Genomic DNA, 21,165 nt, shown 5'->3' with positions numbered 1-21,165 from the left:
ATTTGCCTTTGTAGACTGCGCACGGCCGCCCTGGCACCGCACAGCCTCCTCCAGTACCTGTACTACACCCTCGTCGCTCCGCCGCAGCCCAGAGACGCCATACATCACCACCACGACGGCCCTCCGCGAAGAGGCCTCCGCAACCACCGCGAGCTCTGAGAGCCGCCCCCCGACCGCCGCCTCCAGCTCCCGCTCTCCCGCACCTGCGCGCCCTGCTCGTGCGCTGCATATCCGCGCATCATGGACGGCGCCGGCCAGCCCAACCTGCGCATCACCAGTACGTCTGACCTCCCGTGACCCCCGAGACGACACTGACACGATGCAGTCATCGCCGCCGATGGGCTCTACAAGCGCGATGTGTTCCGTATGTATGCCCCCAGCCAGGCCCATGGCGTCACGTCGCTCATGCATGTGCTGCAGGATTTCCGGACCCCTTCGCCGTGGCCACGATCAATGGCGAGCAGACGCGCACCACGAGCGTCATCAAGAAGACGCTGAACCCCTACTGGAACGAGAGCTTCGACATGTATGCTGCCCCGAGCCCGCCCCTCGCCTCCCACGCTTTCGCATGACGCTAACACACGACACAGGAAAGTGAACGAAGAGAGCGTCCTCGCGGTTCAGATCTTTGACCAGAAGAAGTTCAAGAAGAAGGACCAGGGCTTCCTGGGCGTCATCAATGTCCGCATAGGGTCGGTGATAGACCTCGACGCCGGCGGGGATGGTAGGCCTGATCCATGCCGCTCCTGCGCCATATGCTAACAACCCCTCAGAGATGCTTACGCGCGATCTCAAAAAGTCCAACGACAACATGGTCGTCCACGGCAAGCTTATTCTCAACCTCTCTACTAACCTCACCGCGCCCATCAGCCAAGGCGGCCAGAACGCCACCCGCCCGACCGCATCCCCGCACCCATCCGTAAACGGGGCTCCTGCTGGCACTGTGCCAACTCCACAACAATCGACGACGAACCTTCACCCTCCTGACGTATATCCCGGCCAGCAACGACCGTCAGTCGCAGGCCAACCCGCTGCCCAGCGTCTCAGCCAAGCGCCTCCAGCAGGCACGCCAACCGGTCCGCCCGCTGGACCTGGTCCTGCACCAAATGGAGCAAACCCCGCTCGCAACAGCGGCGGTGCATACAGCGCCTTTGAGGATGCGCAAGGAAGACTACCGAATGGCTGGGAGCGCCGTGAGGACCACCTAGGGCGAACCTACTACGTCGACCACAACACCAGGCAGACCACCTGGATCAGGCCAGGCGCAGGCTTCAACGAAGCAGACCAGCGCCGAGATGTAGCTGCGCAGACTCAACAGGAGCGCATGCGACATCAGAACCGCATGTTGCCTGAAGACCGAACGGGAGCCAACTCACCTACCCTCACCGAGCGCCAGCCATCGCCGCCCGCTGGCTCAGCCAACGCCGCAAGCATGATGGCGACTGGAGCGACTACTGCTGGAACAGGAGAGCTCCCGTCTGGTTGGGAGCAGCGGCATACCCCGGAGGGCCGGCCATACTTTGTTGATCACAACACGCGAACGACAACATGGGTGGATCCGCGCCGACAACAGTACATTAGGATGTACGGTGGTCAGGCCGCGAACGGAAGCACAATCCAACAACAGCCCGTCTCTCAACTTGGACCACTACCATCTGGGTGGGAAATGCGCCTCACCAACACGGCCAGAGTTTACTTTGTGGACCACAACACGAAGACCACCACGTGGGACGATCCGAGATTGCCTTCTTCGTTGGACCAGAACGTGCCTCAGTACAAGCGTGACTTCCGTCGCAAGCTCATCTACTTCAGATCGCAACCTGCACTGCGCATTGTCAGTGGCCAATGTCACGTCAAGGTGCGCCGAACGCATATTTTCGAAGACTCGTACCACGAGATTATGCGCCAGAGTGCTGCCGATCTCAAGAAGCGATTAATGATCAAGTTCGACGGTGAAGATGGTCTGGATTACGGAGGTCTTTCTCGAGAATTCTTCTTCCTGCTTTCCCACGAGATGTTCAACCCGTTCTATTGCTTGTTCGAATACTCTGCGCACGACAACTACACTCTTCAGATCAACCCTCATTCCGGCATTAACCCCGAACATTTGAACTATTTCAAGTTCATTGGTCGTGTTGTTGGTTTGGCCATTTTCCACCGCCGTTTCTTGGATGCCTTCTTCATTGGAGCTTTCTACAAGATGATCTTGAGGAAGAAGGTCGCACTCCAGGACATGGAGGGTGTCGATGCGGACTTCCATCGCAACTTGGAATGGATGCTGTAAGTTGAGTATCTGGTTTCAAATTGACATGAGCTAACAACGGTAGGAACAATGATATCACAGACGCTTTAGAGCTGACCTTTGCAACCGACGACGAACGTTTCGGTGAAACCGTCAGCATTGAGCTGAAGCCCGGAGGTGATGACATCGAGGTGACTAACGAGAACAAACACGAATACGTTGAGTATGTAACCCTGATCTTGCACTGTTCCAGAGTCGTGCTAACCGCTTAGGCTCATTACCGAATGGCGCATTCAGAAACGAGTTGAAGAGCAATTCCAGGCTTTTATCACCGGATTCCACGAACTCATCCCTGCGGATCTTGTGAACGTCTTTGACGAACGTGAGCTCGAACTGCTCATCGGTGGTATTGCGGATATCGATGTCGATGACTGGAAGAAGCACACCGATTACCGTGGCTACACTGAGAACGACGAGGTCATCCAGAACTTCTGGAAGTGCATTCGCAGTTGGGACGCTGAGCAGAAGTCCCGTCTCCTACAATTCGCTACTGGTACATCACGTATCCCCGTCAACGGATTCAAGGATCTGCAAGGTAGTGATGGACCGAGAAGATTCACGATCGAGAAGGCTGGTGAGCCCAACCAATTGCCAAAATCACATACATGGTATGATACCCATCCAAGTCAATACGCGCGTCAATTACTAACAAAGTGCTCAGTTTCAACCGTCTCGATTTACCACCGTACAAAACGTTCGAAGCACTCAACCAGAAACTTACAATTGCTGTTGAGGAAACCGTCGGTTTCGGACAAGAATAAACACATTGCTGTGCAGGAGAAGCCGTGCGCGTTGACTGCAGTTGCGGTCGAGGAAACGTGGAAGATTACTACATGGCGTTGTCGTCCTTGTACAAAATCTGCGAAAGGAAAGGAGCATCATTAGTATATGGCGAGAGCACGCTCCTTGGGATGGTATATGATACTTGGTTTTTCAGAACTTGTCTCTAATCTGGCTCACCTCCAGTGTATGCGTGGGATATATTTGCATTGCTTGCACGTGCGCATGTGGCGTTTTGGGGTTGAGAGGATTGGAAGTAGGATAACGCTTTTCTTACATGAGCGCTGCGTCAATCGAAGATGATGATGTATGAAAGGAGTCTACGTGATATTTTGACATGTCTGATGTATGTTGAATTGGTGTGTGCTAGGTTTCAGTTACTACTTTTTTGGTGGCATGATGTCGTTCACATGAATCTGAGTAGTCTGATGGCCTTTCGTGGAGGTAATCCGGAGGAACATATATCAGTCCACCGCGGCACGGCACATGATCTTTCGATGTAATTTCCAAACTCATCGGGAACTCATCTACATGTGCCAGCCACGGGCCTCAAGCGCGTGGATAGCGAGATTTGGGGAGCGAACGCCCGTGCTTGCCGATCAGTCACCACGATGAGGCTGTTTGTTGGATAACAATTCCATCGACGCTAGCACACAACGAAGAACCTCAGCGTCTTTCGGCAGAAGCCGAGTTATGGGCACGGAATGCATAGCAACATGTCATGAGATGTGGGTTCACGATGTATAGTTGCCCATGTTAAGATCTCGCAAAGTCCGGAGATGCGCCATAGATCGTTAGCTAGCTGCAAGCATCGAGCCATAGAGGAAGGGGCGCAGTTCCGGCGGCCGTATTATAGCCTCTTCTTGGCGCCCATCCCCTTTGCAACGGCTTTGATCCCCGTCGCTGGTTCGTGAAGTAACCAGCACCCTGGCGTTCATCATGCCCGCTGGCCAATTAACATCCTGACTCGGGTAGCTTCGACAAGCGAAATGCAAGCTGCCTCTGTTGTGGCTTGCCTCCGGCGTCGTCTTCACTCCTTGCACCACCACACGCCCACGCAGGTTGCCGGGCAATGCTGTGCTTGCATGTGCCAGCTCAGCTGCGTCCTACCCACCTCCCTCGAGCGGCGAAGGAAACAATAGTGGATACAGCAGACAAGAGGCAAAAAAATACGCTCTTGGTGCATTGAAATCCCTAATTTTAGTTTTAGGAGGGAGGAGACAGCGTCCGGCGCGCTAAATCATCTCTCTTCCGCTATTATCTTCCGAGCCTGGCACACACTAAGCGACACGGCGTTAGCCCCGTGTCTTGAGGAGATGCGCGGCAAGGGGAAGCACTGATGCTTTTTTGTTTGCCTTGACTCTCAGTCTTGGTACTTCCGGGGAAAGGGGATTAAGGTTATTGGTTATGTTTGGTGTTTGACAAGAGGGGATTAGGGATTGCGGGTTTCCCGAGGGGTGGAAAGTTTAAATCATGGCCTTTCTTTACTCCCCTGTCGAAGCTGTCTCTTCTCTTCCTCTTCTTTCTCTCTCGTCGCACTCCTCGAAGTCTATCCGTCTTCTACCTTTCTCGGTGATATTCACTACTCAGACTACGATACCCACCATTCGCTTTGGGCATCAACGGTTTTACAGCTTAATATCCTTTTAATTTGAACCGACTTCCTCGATATCATACCTACTTCACCCTTCCGAACCAATCGTCGAATATCAAGATGCGTTTCATCACCGCTATTGCCTTTGCCGCCACTGCCAGCTTCGTTGCTGCGCAGGACAAGTGCGACGCCCAGAACATTGTCGACACCTGTGTCCAGGGCTACCAAGGTCGTATCGATGACTGCAACAAGAACGGCAACGACTTCATCTGCCTCTGCGACGTCTACCGTGACGTTCTCGTCTGCTACAACAACTGCCCTGGTAAGTCCATCCATTAAACACGAAAATATCCAGCGGATGATGTAACCCATTACTGTAGACTCCCTAGAGAAGCCTCCCGTCCAGAACACCGTAACCTCCTACTGCGGTGCCGCCGAGCCTCTCCGCGCCGCTGCTTCCTCCTCCATGGCTTCCGTTGCCAGCGTCGCTGCCACACAATCCCACGCTGCTGCTAGCGCTACCAGCGCCATGACCAGCGCTACTGGCACTGGATCCGAGTCCGAGTCTGCGCCCAGCGCGACTGCCAGCAGCTTCGAGGGTGCCGGTAGCTCTTTCGGTGTACCTGCCGGTGCGGCCATTGTTGCCATGTTCGCTGGTCTGTTGTAGAGTAGCATGTTCGAGAGATGGACTTGTGGTTCGTGTAGTTGTGAATAGGATAATCTTTAATCGGGGATACGAAGTGTTGGCGATTGCTGGACAACTTGGACTGTGTGCGTGAGTGATGTGTGTCTCGTGATGTTCGTTTTATTGTTGTGGTAATCGATGCTTCAATATCTCGGTATCTAAGAGATAGGTCTCTGCTTTATGACTTGTCCAGGAAAGTGTGATGCGAGTAACAGGATTGAAATGGTGAGTATGATGTAGGTGACATCTAGTAGAATTTGAATATGGACTGATCATTTAGGCTCTATATTCTCAGCAACCCTTATTGCAAGGAAATGACACGCACGTACAACTAAACAGTCCCCATGCTCCTCGCTTTTGCTCGATACCGAAAAGATATGGCCGACCACCGAAAGAAACAAAACGCCATTTTTCCCTGCACATGCAACTCCAACACCACTTGTGTCAACACATCTACTCCTCGTCGATAACACGGCCCCACTCGTGTCCCTCCATACCGTCGCTACCCCACATGATGCCCTTGAGGGAGCTCTTGAAGTAGCTTGCGTACGCGCCAGAGTCGCCCTTGACCATAGGGACCTCGATATCCTTTCCTCGGAAGTGGATCTGGCTAATAGGAGCAACGAACCACGCCGTACCAGCCGCGAAAGCCTCGACAAGACGGCCCTCCTTGGCCGCCTCCTCAATCTCAAAGACGTTGAACTTGCGCTCAACAACCTCGAGAGTCTCCAAATCGGCTGAAGGGGACGAAGAAGTGAGTCTTGAGCGGGCGAGTTCTAGGATGGATCTCCTTGTGACACCGTCGAGGACAATACGCTCGTTGAGGTCGGCAGTGACAAGCTGTAGCTTTCCCTCCTTGGTCTTCCACACAACGAAGAAGTTGCTCGCGCCTGCCTCGGTGATGGTGCAGTCGTCGCCGAAGAGCCAGAGGATCTGGTGGTATCCTCGCTTTCTCGCTTCGCCCTGGGCAACCAGCGAGGGACCATAGTTGGCACCAACTTTGGCGTAACCGAAACCGCCGGGCCATGCGCGGCACATGTCGTCTTGGGAAGCGAGCAGTTTGATACCACCGCTCATGTCGCCCATGGGTGCGAAGCAGCACAGGATGACGAACAGAAGAGCCTCTTTCGGTCGCTCAACACCGAGAGCGGGGTCGGAAGCAATCATGGTGGGACGAATGTAGAGGAACTGTCCTGGTCGGTCCTTGGGGAGCCATTTGGCACCATCGGTGGCACAAAGCTTAACAATGAGCTTGAGGAGTTCCTCGGGGTCGAATGCGGGGAGAGCGATACGGTTCGTGGACATGAGCATGCGGCGGCAGTTCAGGTCTGGGCGGAAAAGACGAAGTTTGCCGTCGTATCCGCGGTACAGCTTCATGCCCTCGAAACATTCGGTTGCGTAGTGCAGGCATGAGGCTGTGGGTGCGAGAGAAAGCGGGCCGTAGGGCTTGAGCTCAGGTGCTGCCCAGCCGGACTCGACAGTCCATTGAGCTTGCACCATGTGGTCGGTACAGACCTTCTGGCTGGCCATCTCTGCTGAGCCTACAGCGGGAACGGAGCGCGGGGCACTGGTGTATGTGCAAGAAACCTTGGAGGCATCGAGTTCAGCGAGGGGTGCGTCGACGACATCTTGGCTTTTGCTCGCGGGCTCGTTTGGTGGTGTGGCAGTGATGGAGTTTGTGAGCGATGCAGAGTCGATTTGTGCTGGGGCGTTCTTGAGAAGCGCAGATTTGATGCCGTCCTGGGTGAGTTCGGTAACAGTCTCGATATGGTTCGGGGGTGTGACAGCGCTGGGTGCCATGATTGCTGTGTGTAAGATCGGGTAGTCGTTAAGCTATCAATTGAGATAGCAACGGGTGGGCAAAGAATCTACGGTTGCTTCTGTGTGGTAGGGAAGTAAGTAGTCCAATTTGGAAGTAGAAGACGGGTACCCTGACGTGCTCTTATACAAAGGCCTTGAAAAAATTCGGTCAAGAGTCACACGCGTCCCTATCACACGCGCGGGAGCAAACCCACCTACCCGAACGATCCATCGATGTAATGTCTGCCCAGCCGCCTGCGGATTACGGCGGCGGTCTAGTGTGTTCCCTTCCAGAATGCAAAGATAAAGGGTTCCACTTGCAGCCGATTTAGACCCTCTCTCCAGAGAAACCAGTCTGGAGACTGATTGCGCCCATTTGCCTCTTCCTTCTATGACATCAAACGTCTTTCTCGTTGGTTTGACATCACACAAGCAATTTGCCGTCGAAGAGGACGCCGAAAGACGCGTCTTCCAGAAGCCGTCGAAACCGGGGTCGTGACGTTAGCGTACCTGAGGACTAAGGATGCGCATGGCGGGCGTAGGGCGTGTGTGCCGAGCCTGCGGTATCCTTGTACCTACCGCTAGTATCCGCGACCAGTTCGCGCGTCCGATCCCCGGACATGGAGATGGGCGATTGTATAACATAGCGGTGCAATATCGGGCCTGTTTAAATGTCGGGGTAGCACGAGTGATGATGCGTAGTATCTGCGATGTCGGACTGAACTTCCAGAGCATGAAGTTGGAGTCTTGTGGGAGAGGGCGAAGTAGCTCGGTAATCAGCGGTACAAGCGATGGGGAACTTCACCGCAGGGAAAAAATGCTCAAGTGACCTTTTCAAAACAACAGGGTATCAGATTCTACGACGGCCATGCCGATTGCAGTCTTTTCAATGGCGCTATCTACCGAGGCCCCGTCACGATGCCTGCACGTACTTCTGTATAGGTTTCCGTACATACCTAGGTAGCCCGCCACCACCTCTATCCGTCGCAAAGTGAACTTCACGATGCCGGAGATGACGACGGATCGCTGACCTGACTCGCCGCCAATGTCTGGCTTGCCCTCAAGCTATCGATGCCCTTCATGATGCCATCTGCAACCTCGCCAACTCGTCCTTCAAGCGTGCTGAAGTCCATTCTGCTGATTGCAGCATTGATTTGTTCCGTTACAAGTTCGTCCTGCACAACTTCCGCTGTAACCTTGCCCTCCGTCCTCCAGTATTCCTCGCGCACGCCTCGCAACGCTGGATCGCGGTTTACCGAGTTTGTAAGTAGAGCAAGCGCGCGCATCTTGTTGAAGGTGTCTTCCGACGTTCGTGTGGTTGCTTCGATGCGTTCGGCGATGGAAACAGGCTTGGCGAGCCAGCGGTTCGTGCTTGTAGCCCAGAGGACAAATGCGAAAGCCATATCAACCACTGCGAAGGTGACGTAGCGTAGAAAGCGGACACGCCAGTAGGCCGAATCGATGTCTTGCACATACTGTGCGCGCTTGTTGAGCGTGATATCGTACGTGCCCATGTACCACACTTCCACCACCATCATGAGCAGTCCCACAATCGTTGCGTGTGTGCGGAACCGCGAGCCTTCGCTTCCCACAAGCGATGATGTCGCGAGACCAAGAACACCTAGTTGGAAGATGTGCGACGTGACTATCTTGGGGAGCGAGAACAGGAAGTGGTTTTGCTGGTCGTTTCCGTTGGCTGTGGTGCACCAGACACAGTTCAACAGCGTGTCCGGGCCATATGCCAGGTACAGCAGTTTGTTGCGCACACTCGAGGTAAACTTTGTCCGTAAGGCATCGTCCTCGTCTGTAAGCGGCCGGAGGTGCCGTAGCCGCGCAAACAAGACACTCGTCTCGGTCCGTATGTGGCTCTGTGTCTTGAGAAATATGTTGTCGGGTGCGAAGCGCGACAAGGAAAGAATGAGGCACGCGACAGCGCTCGCGAAGAGCAAGTTCAGCGCCTGCTGGACTCTCGGGGGCGTCGGCCGTATTGGTACGCTTCGTCCGGTCGCGCGCGCGAGGTTGATCCAGTCGAGGACGCGGGGTATGAGGAAGGGCCCGAAGATGATGAGGATCGAGTGGACATTCTGGGGGAGAAACGTCAGGCGCGGGATGACGACGTAGGACACGACCAGCAGCACAATCGAGCGCACGTTGAACATTGTGGGTGTCGCGTTATCATGGGCGAGTCGGCGAGTGCTGTGGTGTCGCTGAGGACATGTGTCCTCGCATTCGACCAAACGTGTGGGTGACGTGTGAACGTCGGCGGAACTGAAGCGCGATCACACGTGTTAACGCGCTAGTGTTGAATCCCCAACTTCCTCATGACTGTCAGACCTCAACACTCACTCGATCCAGAATCGTACAGTTCACGTTTGAATATTCGCAGACCTTTCCCAAGATTACAATTTGTCGTCACGCTTATGCGCAAGTTCGATCAAAGGCTGACAGCTTCACGACCTTCACAACATGTCCGTCGTGATGACTTGGATGACTTTAATCGATACATTTACCGGCAAAATTCCTGTCTTCCTAACCTCTTCGCTATTGCATGATTTTTATCTATCCTAGTAGCCATATATCGCTGAGAATGACTGGTCGCCTCAACACGCAGAAGCAGACTACCAGCATAGATCAACTCTCCATCGAAGATGTGCCGGTAGCTCGCGAAGACAACATCCCAGACATCTGGCCCATCGAGTGGGAAACAACTAAGCTCGACTCAGCACTCGGCCTTTTCCACTTAGCACAGTGCGACAAGGCCCTCGACGAGAGCGCATGGGACAATCTTGTGGTGAACTGGACAAGCGAAGATATGGCGGCCGTCGAAGCGCTCTTTCCAAGGAGAACATGGCCCGAGATGTTACCGTATCCAAATCTAGTTGCGTATGCACGATACGTTAACGGATATTACACTTCTCCCTGGAGAAGTTGGCTCCGGATCCCGTATGTTCTAGCTGTAGCCTGGCAGAAGGGGGTTGTAACAGCTTCGCTGAAGAAATCAAATTACCCACTGCTGAGAGTTGATAGCTATATACCGGGATTTGAGTATGCTCCCTTTACATACTCGCAAATAGCTCACAAATGTATCCATCTTACATGTGTCCCTCCTCCACAAATCTACCCTGTATAGGTCTCCTATTGTCTCTCCCGGGAGATCCATGTGTTGGTGAGTGAGCATAGAAATGCGCTGGAGTGTGCGTAGTGCTGATGTTGCGGGTTTGTTCGTCGCCACTATATTGAGTCCCTGTCGGACTTCCTTGGTTGTCGGGGAACAAAGGTGGAGAGTATTGCGCACGCGTCGATGGATCGCTGGGTCGAGGGTAGTAGATTGGAACCTGCTGTTGAGGCGCATCACTCGGAGACTGTCGTGCTGTAGTTGGAGTGGGATACGAATGTTGACCGTCTTGGCTCAGTGCAGATCGAGGATATTGAACCTGGGTGCTCCAAGGACCTGGCGGAGAGTTGCGAACGTCGTCGGTAAAGAATTGCTCTCCAGGTGGTGACCGACCTGTGTGCCCGCCTTCAACAGGAGATATGTATGGGGGAGCGTGACCGTACGAGGGAGGGCCTTGAGCCGAGTAGGGCGAGTTGTATTCGTGGCTAGCGGAGTGTGAGTGTTGTTGAACATGACCAGGATAATGAGCAAGGGCGATAGAACCTGCCTGGTCGTGCATGGAAACATACTTGCTAGCATCTGTGTCGGCCATCTCGTGGGGAACCGTGGTGGCAAGTTCAGCAGGTGGAAGACTAGATGGAGTCTCGGCCTCATTCTTCTTCAAAGACTTCTTTCGTCGGTGTAAGCAGAAGAGTATAAGACACAGAAGGAAAATTAAAGCCACCAGTCCTCCAACTGTGCCGCCAGCAATGGCTGCTACGTTTGACTTCTTTGAGCTTCCAGCAGATGCTGATTCCGTAGCCGACGGAAGAGAGCGAGTTGCCGATCTTGCTGTGAAAGTAGGTTTGAGTGTATAGTAAGTAGCGAGATCTGGATGGCCCCAGGTTGCTGGCGAAGTCTTTGTAGCACCTCCGGTAGGCCTGTTCTTATCAGCTGTGACAACTTTTGATGTGGACCGCAAAGACGTACCCGCCTCCAACTGCGGCAATAATAGGTGAAGGTACTACGTAGTCGTCTAGCTGAGGGCTAAACTTGTCCCAAAGCTTCGAGTCCCCACCGTTGTATCCTAAAACCATGTTGTGTTGTCCTTGTCCCTCGGGCGCATCGCATTTGTCGTAGAGGGGAAACCAGCCGCCTATGACTAACATCTGCGCGTGGTTGACGACGTTTGCGCTACATCCGCCGTGACCAACTTGAGAAGGAACATCATCACTACTGAAGACCTTGATCCATGTGAATGAAGGAAGCGATAGGATGTAGACATCGTCGTACGCTGCTGCTTTTTCGAAGCCGTATCCACCATATAGGTATCTGTTGCGCGTCAGCATAACTCGATCAACATAGCACACTTTGTATACTAAGTCTACGGACGATACTGCAAAGTGGCAGCATAGCATATCCCAGCGACTTCTTAGATTCTGAGCAATCTTGGGAAGTCTTGGGCTTCGATGACCTTTCTTTTGCTTGTATATCGACGATCTCCAGAGCCGGCTTCAGATGTCCCACAGCTGTACTACCAGAAAGATTTTCTTACATGTTGAAAGACGACTGATCATCGGGCCAGGTGACATCAGCACAGAATTGCCTCCGGGGGTCAGGTATGTCGCCGGAAGCAGTCTGTGTATACCATTTCGATGAAGCCATGTCGTAGACATGTATGGTCTAGATGGATTAGCTGTGCCAAACATAACAGCTCCCTTGATGACATACACTCATGTTTGCCTGATACGACTAGTTAGCACGGAGACTTAGCTGGGTTTTCATCTGCACCTACTGCGTCAAAGCTACCGTTGCGGTACGAATCTTCGATACCACCGAAATAAACGAGCACGCCGCTATCTGAGACAGGTAGGAATACTAGTTGTCCTTCAGCTCTCCCAATGTCATCTGGACCGGTTGTATTCTGTAAGTCGCCGGTAGACATGTCAAATCGCATCAGACCGGTCGTAGCCATTGGGGGTCCAGTCCAACCGGGTGTTGTTTTGTTGCTGAGCCAGCCGCCAAAGTAGAATCCCAGCCCACGACTTTCGACTTGCGTCCCTGCGCCATACGATACTCGTTGCGGGTTCTTTTCGCCAATTGTTTCAGTAGTATTCCATTGGTTGAGAACAACATCGTAGGTCCACATGCTGAAATCCATGGGGCTAGTGCCTGGGGCAAACTCTCCTCCGAATTGATAGAAGCATTTGTTCGTTTCATCTGCCCAAGTATAGCCGCCTGAAACGGTAGGTATATGACCGGGCTTTGAGTATGCGGACTGCATTGGCATTCCCGCATCGACGGTCGAAGTGTTCAAATCACTGAACAAAAGCCAATCATCTAAGGGTCGATAGTCAGACAGCTGAAAGAGAATCTAGAAATGTTTTAACCTTCACTTACTTGAGTAGTTTGACCGGAAAGGGACTTGCCCTATCATACCGCCATCGATGTAAAGCCTTGAGTCGACCTGCGCCGTTGAGTGACCCCATCTTCGACAGAATCCTTTGACGGGATCATCCTGCTGCGATGACGACTGGGTGACTAGGCTAAGCAGAGCAAGCACGCCTGGAAGATTGAAGGCCATGATATGCATTCATGACGTTCCTGAACATGCACACGTGAGACGCAGGAAATGCGAGAAGTCTGTATTTCAAAGCAATGACAGCTGTAGGATGCCGTAGAAAGAGGGGCGGGCCGCAGACGTTAGAGTAGAGATGCGTAGGCCTGTGATTGTGCTTCACAGAAGGCACCAGGAGCGTGTAGGTGGAAGGTCCGCGATTGTCGTTCGTGGCGCACTTCGTTGGGATGCAATCCGGTTTACCGATCTGACTGCATCGTAATATTGCTAGGCGACCCTCTTGTCAGCCATACAAGCAGCGGTGGGACGCAGGTCGCCAATGGAGTCACAGCATAGGAAACACGAGTGATCTGCAGGCCCCGACAGAGGCGTCTGACCGAAGAAAGACATAGGTCTGGGTTAGAGTCAGCGAAAATGCGGCGCCGACCTGCCAAGTGTGCCCTGCTGCGACGAATACCGCGTGTGGCATGGACGACCGAATCAAAGCAACAGGTTAAGAAAATGCCGTTATTGGAACCAGTGGTCTGGCGTCGTACTCAGGCTGAATCCGAAGCCGCTTCTCAGCCGCTCTCTTGTCCGCCAATGCGAAGCTGCGAATCTCGCTTCTTGTGGAGTGACACAGGGTGGAGGCGCGGGGAGTCTTTCAGCTGGGTGTTCCAGCATTACTCGTAGCCATTGACCCCAACAGTCTAGATCCGCACGACAACGAACTTAGCAGCAAACCAATCACCACGAAAGGTTGATTCCTTTTCCAGCTCCATGCAGCTTATGGTTACCAGTAGATGGGGGCGGACCTAGATACCGGTGACGGGTCAACGCATATAGCCCCCAGCGCCACGCATGATAATCATCAGGGAATTATCTCCGCCATGAATTCTACATCTCTTCATCACGGCGGCGTCGACATCAGGGTCTCAAGACCCCTGAGATTGGTGCGCAACGAAGTATGTTGGCCTAAAGCGAACCCGCAACCCCAATACCGACCGAAGTCGACGTGGACGAGTTGCAGGATTAGAACGGCTGTGCATTTCTTCTGGGTCTGCTCTGGAAAAGGCGAATCCATTTGTAAAGGAAGGACCTTAGGGTTATTGGAGACCGTTGACAATATGTGAAGAAAAGAAGAGCAGGAGCTTCGCGGAGAAAATTGAATGGCACAAATAATTTGCTTGGCGCGCTAGCGGCTTATCTAGCTCGCAATTCCCGTCCGTCTTCGCGTCATGACCTCGGGCGGGTTTGGCCAACAACACAACTCATCATCGTTATGTACACTCCGCGGGAGATACTTCATATCACATCTTGATTTGTACAAAGGGCCATCATGTTCCAGTATCTTCTTAGAGTATTGCGTGTCTTGCTCGCGTCAACCAAGGTTCTCCATGCACCCCAAGAAAAATCACTAGTCGAACCATAATACCAATGATGCAAGTGAACAGATAATAATCGATAGCATGTATAAAGGCTTTCCGATATCGCAAGGGTACTTTCGTCTTTCCTTAAGAATCACTCAGTATGTCTTTCTACACAGATCCTCAGCCAGGTCAGTTCTTCGCAGGTCGACATCAATCCAACTTCCACATGCAATCGGCCCAGGAAGGAGCGGGTCATCACGCCATGATGTTCGGAACTTCTAATCAGCAAGCCCGGAGGTCTTCCAGAGATGGTACGAGGGTGCAATCCCTATGTTGCGCCCCTAACGTACCCTCAATCAACACCTTCATGCCACGACCAGGACCCTACGGCACACCATGGTTTTCATCTGAAGAGACCCTATGGTCACTGGGGCTAATCGAGCATGGTAGATTCAACAAGCCTGATACAGTCCTCTTGGCCTTCATCGTGGACTGCGCGATGAAGCTGTACATATGCGCCAGCATCACCCTGGACTGTCTAGAAAGCTTGACGGATTCGGACCTGGTGCACGCTATCATTGAAGCAGCCTACATCAATGTCCTCGGACAGATACAGCGCGCTGACTTGATGAGCCGCCAAGCGCTCGCTTTCGGGAGATTTTACCTGAAGGCCATGGCAGACTTTGGAAAAATTCGGGAACGCTGCGACATCACGTTTGGGCAATATATCCAACATCAACAGACTCGGGACGATTTCGCAGCGAGATTCCTCATTTACGATAGTTATGGGGATGATGACCTTGGAATAATTGAAAATGCTTTCAAGTGGGTATACGGACAGTCGCCCTCCGCAGTCGTCAACTACATGGAAGAGAACATTACAGAGGACTCGTCTGGTCGCGATCCTATCTCGATACGACAGTGGGTCTTCGGATTCAACTGAGAATCCTCGGTAACGCAATTGAGGCATCGTTCATACAGCCCGTAGCCTTTCATCGACGAAGGGCTACGGTTGGAATTCGGTATGTTGTTAGTAATCGTCTGGTAATTAACCATGAGCAGCTCTTTTATTGACATTTGAAGGGGGGGGGAGTTGATATGGCAGATGGCATGTCAAGACATGGGACGAAGTTTGCACAGAACTGGGATGGTGATCAGGTGATAAGAGAAGGAATTGGTATCCTACAAAAGTCATTTGAACAAAAAGAAAGAAGAAGCGTATCAAGAATCGATAAGAACAATGCAAAAGCTTATTTGACTCTATTCGTTTGGCAATTAAGTTATTGAGAAACGCCTTCCCACAATGCTTAGAATTGGTCCAGTCCCAGACCCCCAACCCACAGAAGCCAATATAGCGCCTGCACCTCATTCAAGGGAAAAACTGAACAGGTCTGCAGACTACATTGACCCAAAACCTTGCAAAGGAGGTGACCTCACGTCAACGTAGGCTCCAGGCTGTTCAGTTTTTCCCTAGGATGGCGTGCCTCCGAATTTGATTGCCCATTATGACCCATTGTGCTACGACTGTCCTTTGCCCACCGTCTACTTTCAATGCAAGTTTTCAAGTGCCGGTATACAGTTTTGGCCATTTGCCCAAATAACGAAATCCCTGTTCTGTCTACCCTGACTGCATGGCTTTGGTCAAGGCCAAACGCTTGCTGTATGGGCTCAGGCTGCGCTCTCTTTGTGAGGGTGGGGGTGCTTGCGCTGGCGGCGGCGCAACTCTGCTGTTCGCGACGGTTGCCCGATCGTCGAAACGGTTTCTTGCCGGTCCACGCGGACTGTCACGGGCCCGTCCTCCATTTCTTGCCTCGTGTGGGCTACGCGATCGGCGTACAGGCTTGCGCTTGGAGTAGGGACTCGGGCTGCGATCGCGACTGCTATGGTATGGCGAGAGTGACCTGGAAGGCTCACGATGTACTGAATGCGAGACGCTTGGCTGGCCTCTTGGGGCTCCGTTTGGTGGGTTGCGCTCGTCTGACGTATCCATGGGATCCGCGCTCCCCGACCGCGATCTCGAGACTGACCGTCGAGCTGGTCGCCGCCTGTCTCTTCTTGCACTCCTGCTCCGCGACCTGTTGTTATCACTCATGCTTCGCGGCGCTCTTCCCCTGGCATTCTCATGTGATATCTGCATGCGCGCTGACCTGGATCTTGACTTGGATCTGGTTCTTCGGCGGCCTCGCTCACCAGGACTGAAGGAGCTCATGCGCCGCCGTGTGTTCCTGTCTGCAGTATCGGATGCGCGTGAGGAGCGCGAGTCCATAGAGACCGAGTGTTTGTTACGCTTCCGTAGCGTCTTGTCGTGGTCTTCATGGTGTCTTCGTCCGTTGTGCTTGTGTCGTGGGGGAGATCGCGAGCGGGAACGGGAGCGGTTGGTCGAGATGGTGGAGACAGAGTCGACAGACGACGTAGAGAGTGAGCGCGCGCGCTTGCGATCCTCTTCCTTCTTCTTCAAAATCTCATCGGCGACGCCCTTCTTGCGCAGCAGGTCCTCGGGTACCTCGGTGGTGAGTTTAGGCTGCAGTTTGGGGTTGAGTAGTTGCTGTGTCCTAGAAGGTCGAGACTTGTACGGGCGTTCCTGCGCGGGCGCCTTGCACTCGTAGCTGTAGTGTCCTCTCTTCAAGCACTTCTGGCAGAGAGTATCTGCGGAAGCCTTGGAGCGGCCTGCACCCGGGCGGCGGAACATGACGGACTTGGATGCGGTACACGTCGAATCCAAAGGGTGTTTTTGTTGGCCAAGTCCTTTGGTATTGCTGGTGGGAATGGAGGGAAAGGAGCACGACGCGACTCTTGCGTCAGAGCAGCAGCCGGTAAAGACGCAATCAAGCCTCGCCAAGTTCAATCTTCTTCTGTCACTTTCGGCGAGGAAACGCGACGGGCCTTGGTCGCATGCGGTAAGGCGCAGCTTCAGCTTGGCCGGAGAATTGGGCGGAGCGGCATGACTAAGCCCGCCCACGGGCGGCTTCCATCATCGCTTCTCTATCCTTCACTCGCCTTGCGCTGCACCCCGCATAACAGCCCGGTCCCCGCCCGCCCTGTACTGCTCCCCGTCGACGACCCAATTCACCCGTCGTCCCTTGTCTCGCGCCCTGTATCTGGGTGCTTGGCAGCTTCTTACACGCTAGACGTCCGAACTACGTCGTTGTAGGCCTGTCGTCAAGGCTACTTCACCTTGGCTCCCAGCAAACCCATACACCTCTACACTTTTCCCACGAATGTCGGCACACCAACATGTCCAGCTTTCTGGCTCCGGTTATCGCGACTTTCCTTGAGCACCCTATTTCCTGAAAAAAAATTACGTCCATCACTTCGGTTAACACCACCTTCATTCTCGTCCACGACGACCCACGTACGGCGTTGAGCTTGGTGATTTCTTCGGCTACACCAGCAGGCGTCTGTCGCTTCATTCAGCAGCCTTACTGCTACGAGACTGCCTGAAAGCCCGTTTCGCCGTCCCCGCATTTGGGCACCTACCGCGCACTGCGCATAGGCCATCTACGTCGCAACCTACCACCTATCTAGTCTTCTACCGTACCAAACATCGCCTCACAGCCATGGCATCTGCGACACCGGTTTCCACAGAACAAGCGCCTCCAAGGCCTCTGTCGTTCGCCAAGGTAGGATTTTAACAAGCAATTTCCATGGGCGGTGTGCTAACAGCGCTAGGTTGCGGCTTCCGCCATAAAGCCTCAGATGTCGAAGGATTCCGCTCCGAAAGCGAGACCGCCTGTCGCGACGCCCAAAATACCCGCAGTCGCCCAGAAGGCGCGCGCCACACCCATGCATGGCGAAGTAGCACCCAAAATACTTGCGGAAAGGCGAGAGGATATCGATGCGAGCAGCAGCGCTGAAAATGCCATCCCGCAGCCCGCGCAACAGACAGGTCCTGCTGAGCTCTCAGAAACACGCTCCACGGATGCAAAAGGAGATGTCCCCGATAGGCCTCAGTCTGCGGCTGTGGTAAAGGTGTCTGTCACCGAGGACAGCAGCACTCAGCTATCTTCATCAGATGGATCTGGGAAACCTCCCAGCATTGATGGAAAGAGTGTTGCTTCTGCGACAACATTTGCACTGGACGAGAAGGAGTCCTTGCGCCCGGATGACAGTGCTAGCCTCAGGGCAGTCGAGGAAGAGGATGTCACGTCTCCACCGGACTCGGTCGTTGCAGACTCCAGACAGGGGTCTGATCATGGCGCTGCGCGTGCCTTTCGGGACCAGTTACATGAAATAGCTGTGATGAATCCTCAACCTCATCGAGGGGTTCCCGCAGGTCGGTTTCCAACGCTACCCAATGGTCCGCAAACATTGTACGACCCTAACCAGTCGCTGAACGGCGCGGGGCCCATGCCACAGCCTCTGGTCAACGGCATGCCTTCACTGAATGGTGTTCCGAACATGCCCGCCATTCCAGACGAGAAGTTGCTCGAGGCGCTACGGTCTCCACGTGATCGGCTGTTCGTTGTGAAGATAGAACAAGACTTCATTGATTTCATCAAAGATTCTCGGTATGTCATACGTGGCGGATCTGCTAGAATTTTCTACTAACGGTGCACAGTGAAAACGAGTTGTGTCTGCCGAACTGTAATACATTTTACAGGATGCTTGCTCACCGTCTTGCCGACTACTACTTGCTCGGCCATGTAGTTGACAACACCATGACGGGTGTAAAAATTACACGTACCCCTTACTGTAGAATGTATGTATTCATCAAGCTTCGCGTGCTCTGTTGCTTACTACTAGTAGTCCTCCCCCCGTTTCACAGATGGTAGATCCCGCTAAGGGAACCAATACACCTCCCGTAGAGCTCCCTGCTCGGAAGATCATGCGTCGCGACGATGGCAAATCAGGTACAAACACTGGAGCCAACTCGCATAATGCCTCGAAGACGACCTCTGAAATGGGTGGTAGCGAGGGCAGTAACGATGGTGAAGGCAACAAAGACAAAGCCGCTCTATCCAGAGAGGAGCGAGAGGCGCGATATCGTGAGGCTCGTCAGCGCATCTTTGGTAGTGCGGAAAGTGAAGAGCCCGGCACGGCCGAAGCCAACGGATCCGGAGAAGACAAAGAAAAAGGGAAGGACATCTCACGATCAAGCTCAGCTGCCGGGAAGAAGAAACCCAAGAAGCAGCGTAACTACGACGACGACGACTTCCAGGCTCGGTCCCGCTTCAATGTTTACTACCCGCAACAGTACCCTGTGGCTACATATACTGGAGACAATGCGGTCTACTACAACGGCTACCCAGCACCTGCTCAGAACGCGCCGTACGCGACTATGAACCCTGGTGCATCCCCTCCGGCAACATACAGCAACCCGTATCCGGGCATGATGCCCCCAGAAGCGCAGTCACAGTATGGCTGGGCTGGTCAGCAGTACCAGGCTCCTAATGGGTCGATGATGACGTATCCCAATTATGGACAGATGCCGAATGGGTATGATCTTTCAACGGACTTCCAGCGGGGTATGTCATCGTTCCAGAACGCTGGTATGCCCTCCCAGGTCACCCCAAAGATGGCCAATCCACAGATGGCGTCTTACCAAGATACCTATCAGCAACCTCAACATATGCCTATGAACTCAGGCTGGTCTCAACCAAACCAGCAGCCATCATTCCATATGGGTCAGGGCGCATATGGTGCCCAGAATGGTCCCGGCAACCGGCCAATGTCCGCACCTCACCAGGCACCGATGCCTGGCTACCCATATGGACAGTTCGCCTCAAATGCTTACAACGCAAAGCCCAACCGCAACCAGCACCCTCTTCCTGGAAGTTATAACCGGGGTCAGTTCAACCCGCAAACCCAAGCTTTTGTTCCCGGTGGACGTAACATGCCCTTTGGAATGCAACAAAACATGATGCAGGGACAGCCTCAGATGAACGGGTATGGTGGATATCAAATGTCCGCCCAGGCTTCTATGCCTGGACAGATGTCAAGACCTAACCCTTCCGCTGTCTCCACACCGCCCTTTGGGTCGCCTCAAAGTATGCAGGGAAACAACTCAGCCATATCCATGAACCGAACTGCTTCTCAGTCTGGTGACCCGGGTTCATCCCAAAGCAGCATCGCAAAGTATGGTACACCTTCACATCTACCTCGAAAGCCTCCAGCTCCTGCACCGGCCCCACCGTTTGCGCTACCCTCCATGACGCGAGTACCGTCATCAGGGCTTGCTAACAACGCTCCTGCCATGCCCAATCGAGGCATGTCGGGCACCTTCAACAACACGACGAACCCTAATTAACGCTTCACGAAATGACCTTTAGCATTGCGACGGTGCCTCAATACTACTTACTTGCATCTTTCTCTGGGTGGGTACGGGTAGGTCTCAAAGGAAAATCAAGGCGTTCGTATCACATGTGCTTTCTATGCTTTCCGCCCGGATGCTGAGGATCGTCGACCGCGATGTCTGGATGTCTCTACTCCTTGTTGGGGCCACTAGGTAAAAGTAGTCTTTCCTTGGTCTGAAGTCGGAATGGACGGTGCTCATATAGCTGTAATAAAATTGCAATCTTTGCATCTATACCACGGTATCCAATGATGAACTTCAAGCCCGTACAGACTTATCAACTCCGTCGTTCTCTTTCCCTTCCTTGTTGTAACTAGCCATTGTAGCGTCACAGTAACGCCGATAGACTCCTTGGTACACTACATGAAGCGTATCTCGCCGGCAAATGTAGCCGTGTCTGACGCCTAGTTTCGATGCCTGTCGGTCCGAACTGCGAAATTGCCTATTGTGGTACGCACTCAAGACCTGTACGACCAGGACTAAATGTGCCAATACGGATGCACGGGCTGGTATCATATATAGCTTCCCATGTTTGATCGGTAGGAGGCGCTATACCCGGTTCTTATATCCGCGAGAATAGATCTTTGTCCTCAAATGAATGCATATAGCAGGAGTAATGACAGCAAAACTTTTTTGTAGTCGCAAATGGCGTTGGCGAGAAAGGTAGTCGTACAGTTGGATAACTGACTCC

General features: G+C 53.2%; 8 protein-coding genes across 8 annotated transcripts; 4 read left to right on the top strand and 4 right to left on the bottom strand.

Annotated features, from left to right (window-relative positions):
• Positions 1-240: 240 nt before the first annotated feature.
• Positions 241-3,063, top strand: J4E86_002193 (uncharacterized protein; the record flags this gene model as incomplete). The annotated part of the gene is made up of 8 exons (XM_051442754.1): positions 241-277; positions 326-364; positions 421-526; positions 591-724; positions 774-2,280; positions 2,328-2,465; positions 2,515-2,910; positions 2,964-3,063. The coding sequence occupies 8 exons, from the start codon at positions 241-243 to the stop codon at positions 3,061-3,063; spliced, it is 2,457 nt and encodes an 818-aa protein (XP_051306342.1).
• Positions 3,064-4,796: 1,733 nt separating this feature from the next.
• On the top strand, positions 4,797-5,343 carry J4E86_002192 (uncharacterized protein; the record flags this gene model as incomplete). The annotated part of the gene is made up of 2 exons (XM_051442753.1): positions 4,797-4,998; positions 5,057-5,343. The coding sequence occupies 2 exons, from the start codon at positions 4,797-4,799 to the stop codon at positions 5,341-5,343; spliced, it is 489 nt and encodes a 162-aa protein (XP_051306341.1).
• Positions 5,344-5,814: 471 nt separating this feature from the next.
• On the bottom strand, positions 5,815-7,161 carry J4E86_002191 (uncharacterized protein; the record flags this gene model as incomplete). The annotated part of the gene is made up of 1 exon (XM_051442752.1): positions 5,815-7,161. The coding sequence occupies one exon, from the start codon at positions 7,159-7,161 to the stop codon at positions 5,815-5,817; it is 1,347 nt and encodes a 448-aa protein (XP_051306340.1).
• A 998-nt stretch (positions 7,162-8,159) lies between these two features.
• J4E86_002190 (uncharacterized protein) lies at positions 8,160-9,320 on the bottom strand (the record flags this gene model as incomplete). Its single annotated transcript, XM_051442751.1, has 1 exon — positions 8,160-9,320. The coding sequence occupies one exon, from the start codon at positions 9,318-9,320 to the stop codon at positions 8,160-8,162; it is 1,161 nt and encodes a 386-aa protein (XP_051306339.1).
• A 1,250-nt stretch (positions 9,321-10,570) lies between these two features.
• On the bottom strand, positions 10,571-12,839 carry J4E86_002189 (uncharacterized protein; the record flags this gene model as incomplete). Its single annotated transcript, XM_051442750.1, has 7 exons — positions 10,571-10,595; positions 10,846-11,196; positions 11,246-11,587; positions 11,811-11,938; positions 11,987-11,998; positions 12,051-12,595; positions 12,656-12,839. 7 exons carry the CDS (start codon positions 12,837-12,839, stop codon positions 10,571-10,573), a joined length of 1,587 nt encoding a protein of 528 aa, XP_051306338.1.
• Positions 12,840-14,342: 1,503 nt separating this feature from the next.
• Positions 14,343-15,125, top strand: J4E86_002188 (uncharacterized protein; the record flags this gene model as incomplete). Its single annotated transcript, XM_051442749.1, has 1 exon — positions 14,343-15,125. The coding sequence occupies one exon, from the start codon at positions 14,343-14,345 to the stop codon at positions 15,123-15,125; it is 783 nt and encodes a 260-aa protein (XP_051306337.1).
• Positions 15,126-15,800: 675 nt separating this feature from the next.
• J4E86_002187 (uncharacterized protein) lies at positions 15,801-16,871 on the bottom strand (the record flags this gene model as incomplete). The annotated part of the gene is made up of 1 exon (XM_051442748.1): positions 15,801-16,871. The coding sequence occupies one exon, from the start codon at positions 16,869-16,871 to the stop codon at positions 15,801-15,803; it is 1,071 nt and encodes a 356-aa protein (XP_051306336.1).
• Positions 16,872-17,739: 868 nt separating this feature from the next.
• Positions 17,740-20,429, top strand: J4E86_002186 (uncharacterized protein; the record flags this gene model as incomplete). Its single annotated transcript, XM_051442747.1, has 3 exons — positions 17,740-17,802; positions 17,852-18,690; positions 18,929-20,429. 3 exons carry the CDS (start codon positions 17,740-17,742, stop codon positions 20,427-20,429), a joined length of 2,403 nt encoding a protein of 800 aa, XP_051306335.1.
• Positions 20,430-21,165: the final 736 nt, after the last annotated feature.

Source organism: Alternaria arbusti (genome assembly GCF_024043155.1).
Source record: "Alternaria arbusti strain BMP 1465 chromosome Unknown scaffold_2, whole genome shotgun sequence".
NCBI lineage: Eukaryota > Fungi > Ascomycota > Dothideomycetes > Pleosporales > Pleosporaceae > Alternaria > Alternaria arbusti.
This window is presented reverse-complemented; position numbering and strand designations above follow the sequence as displayed.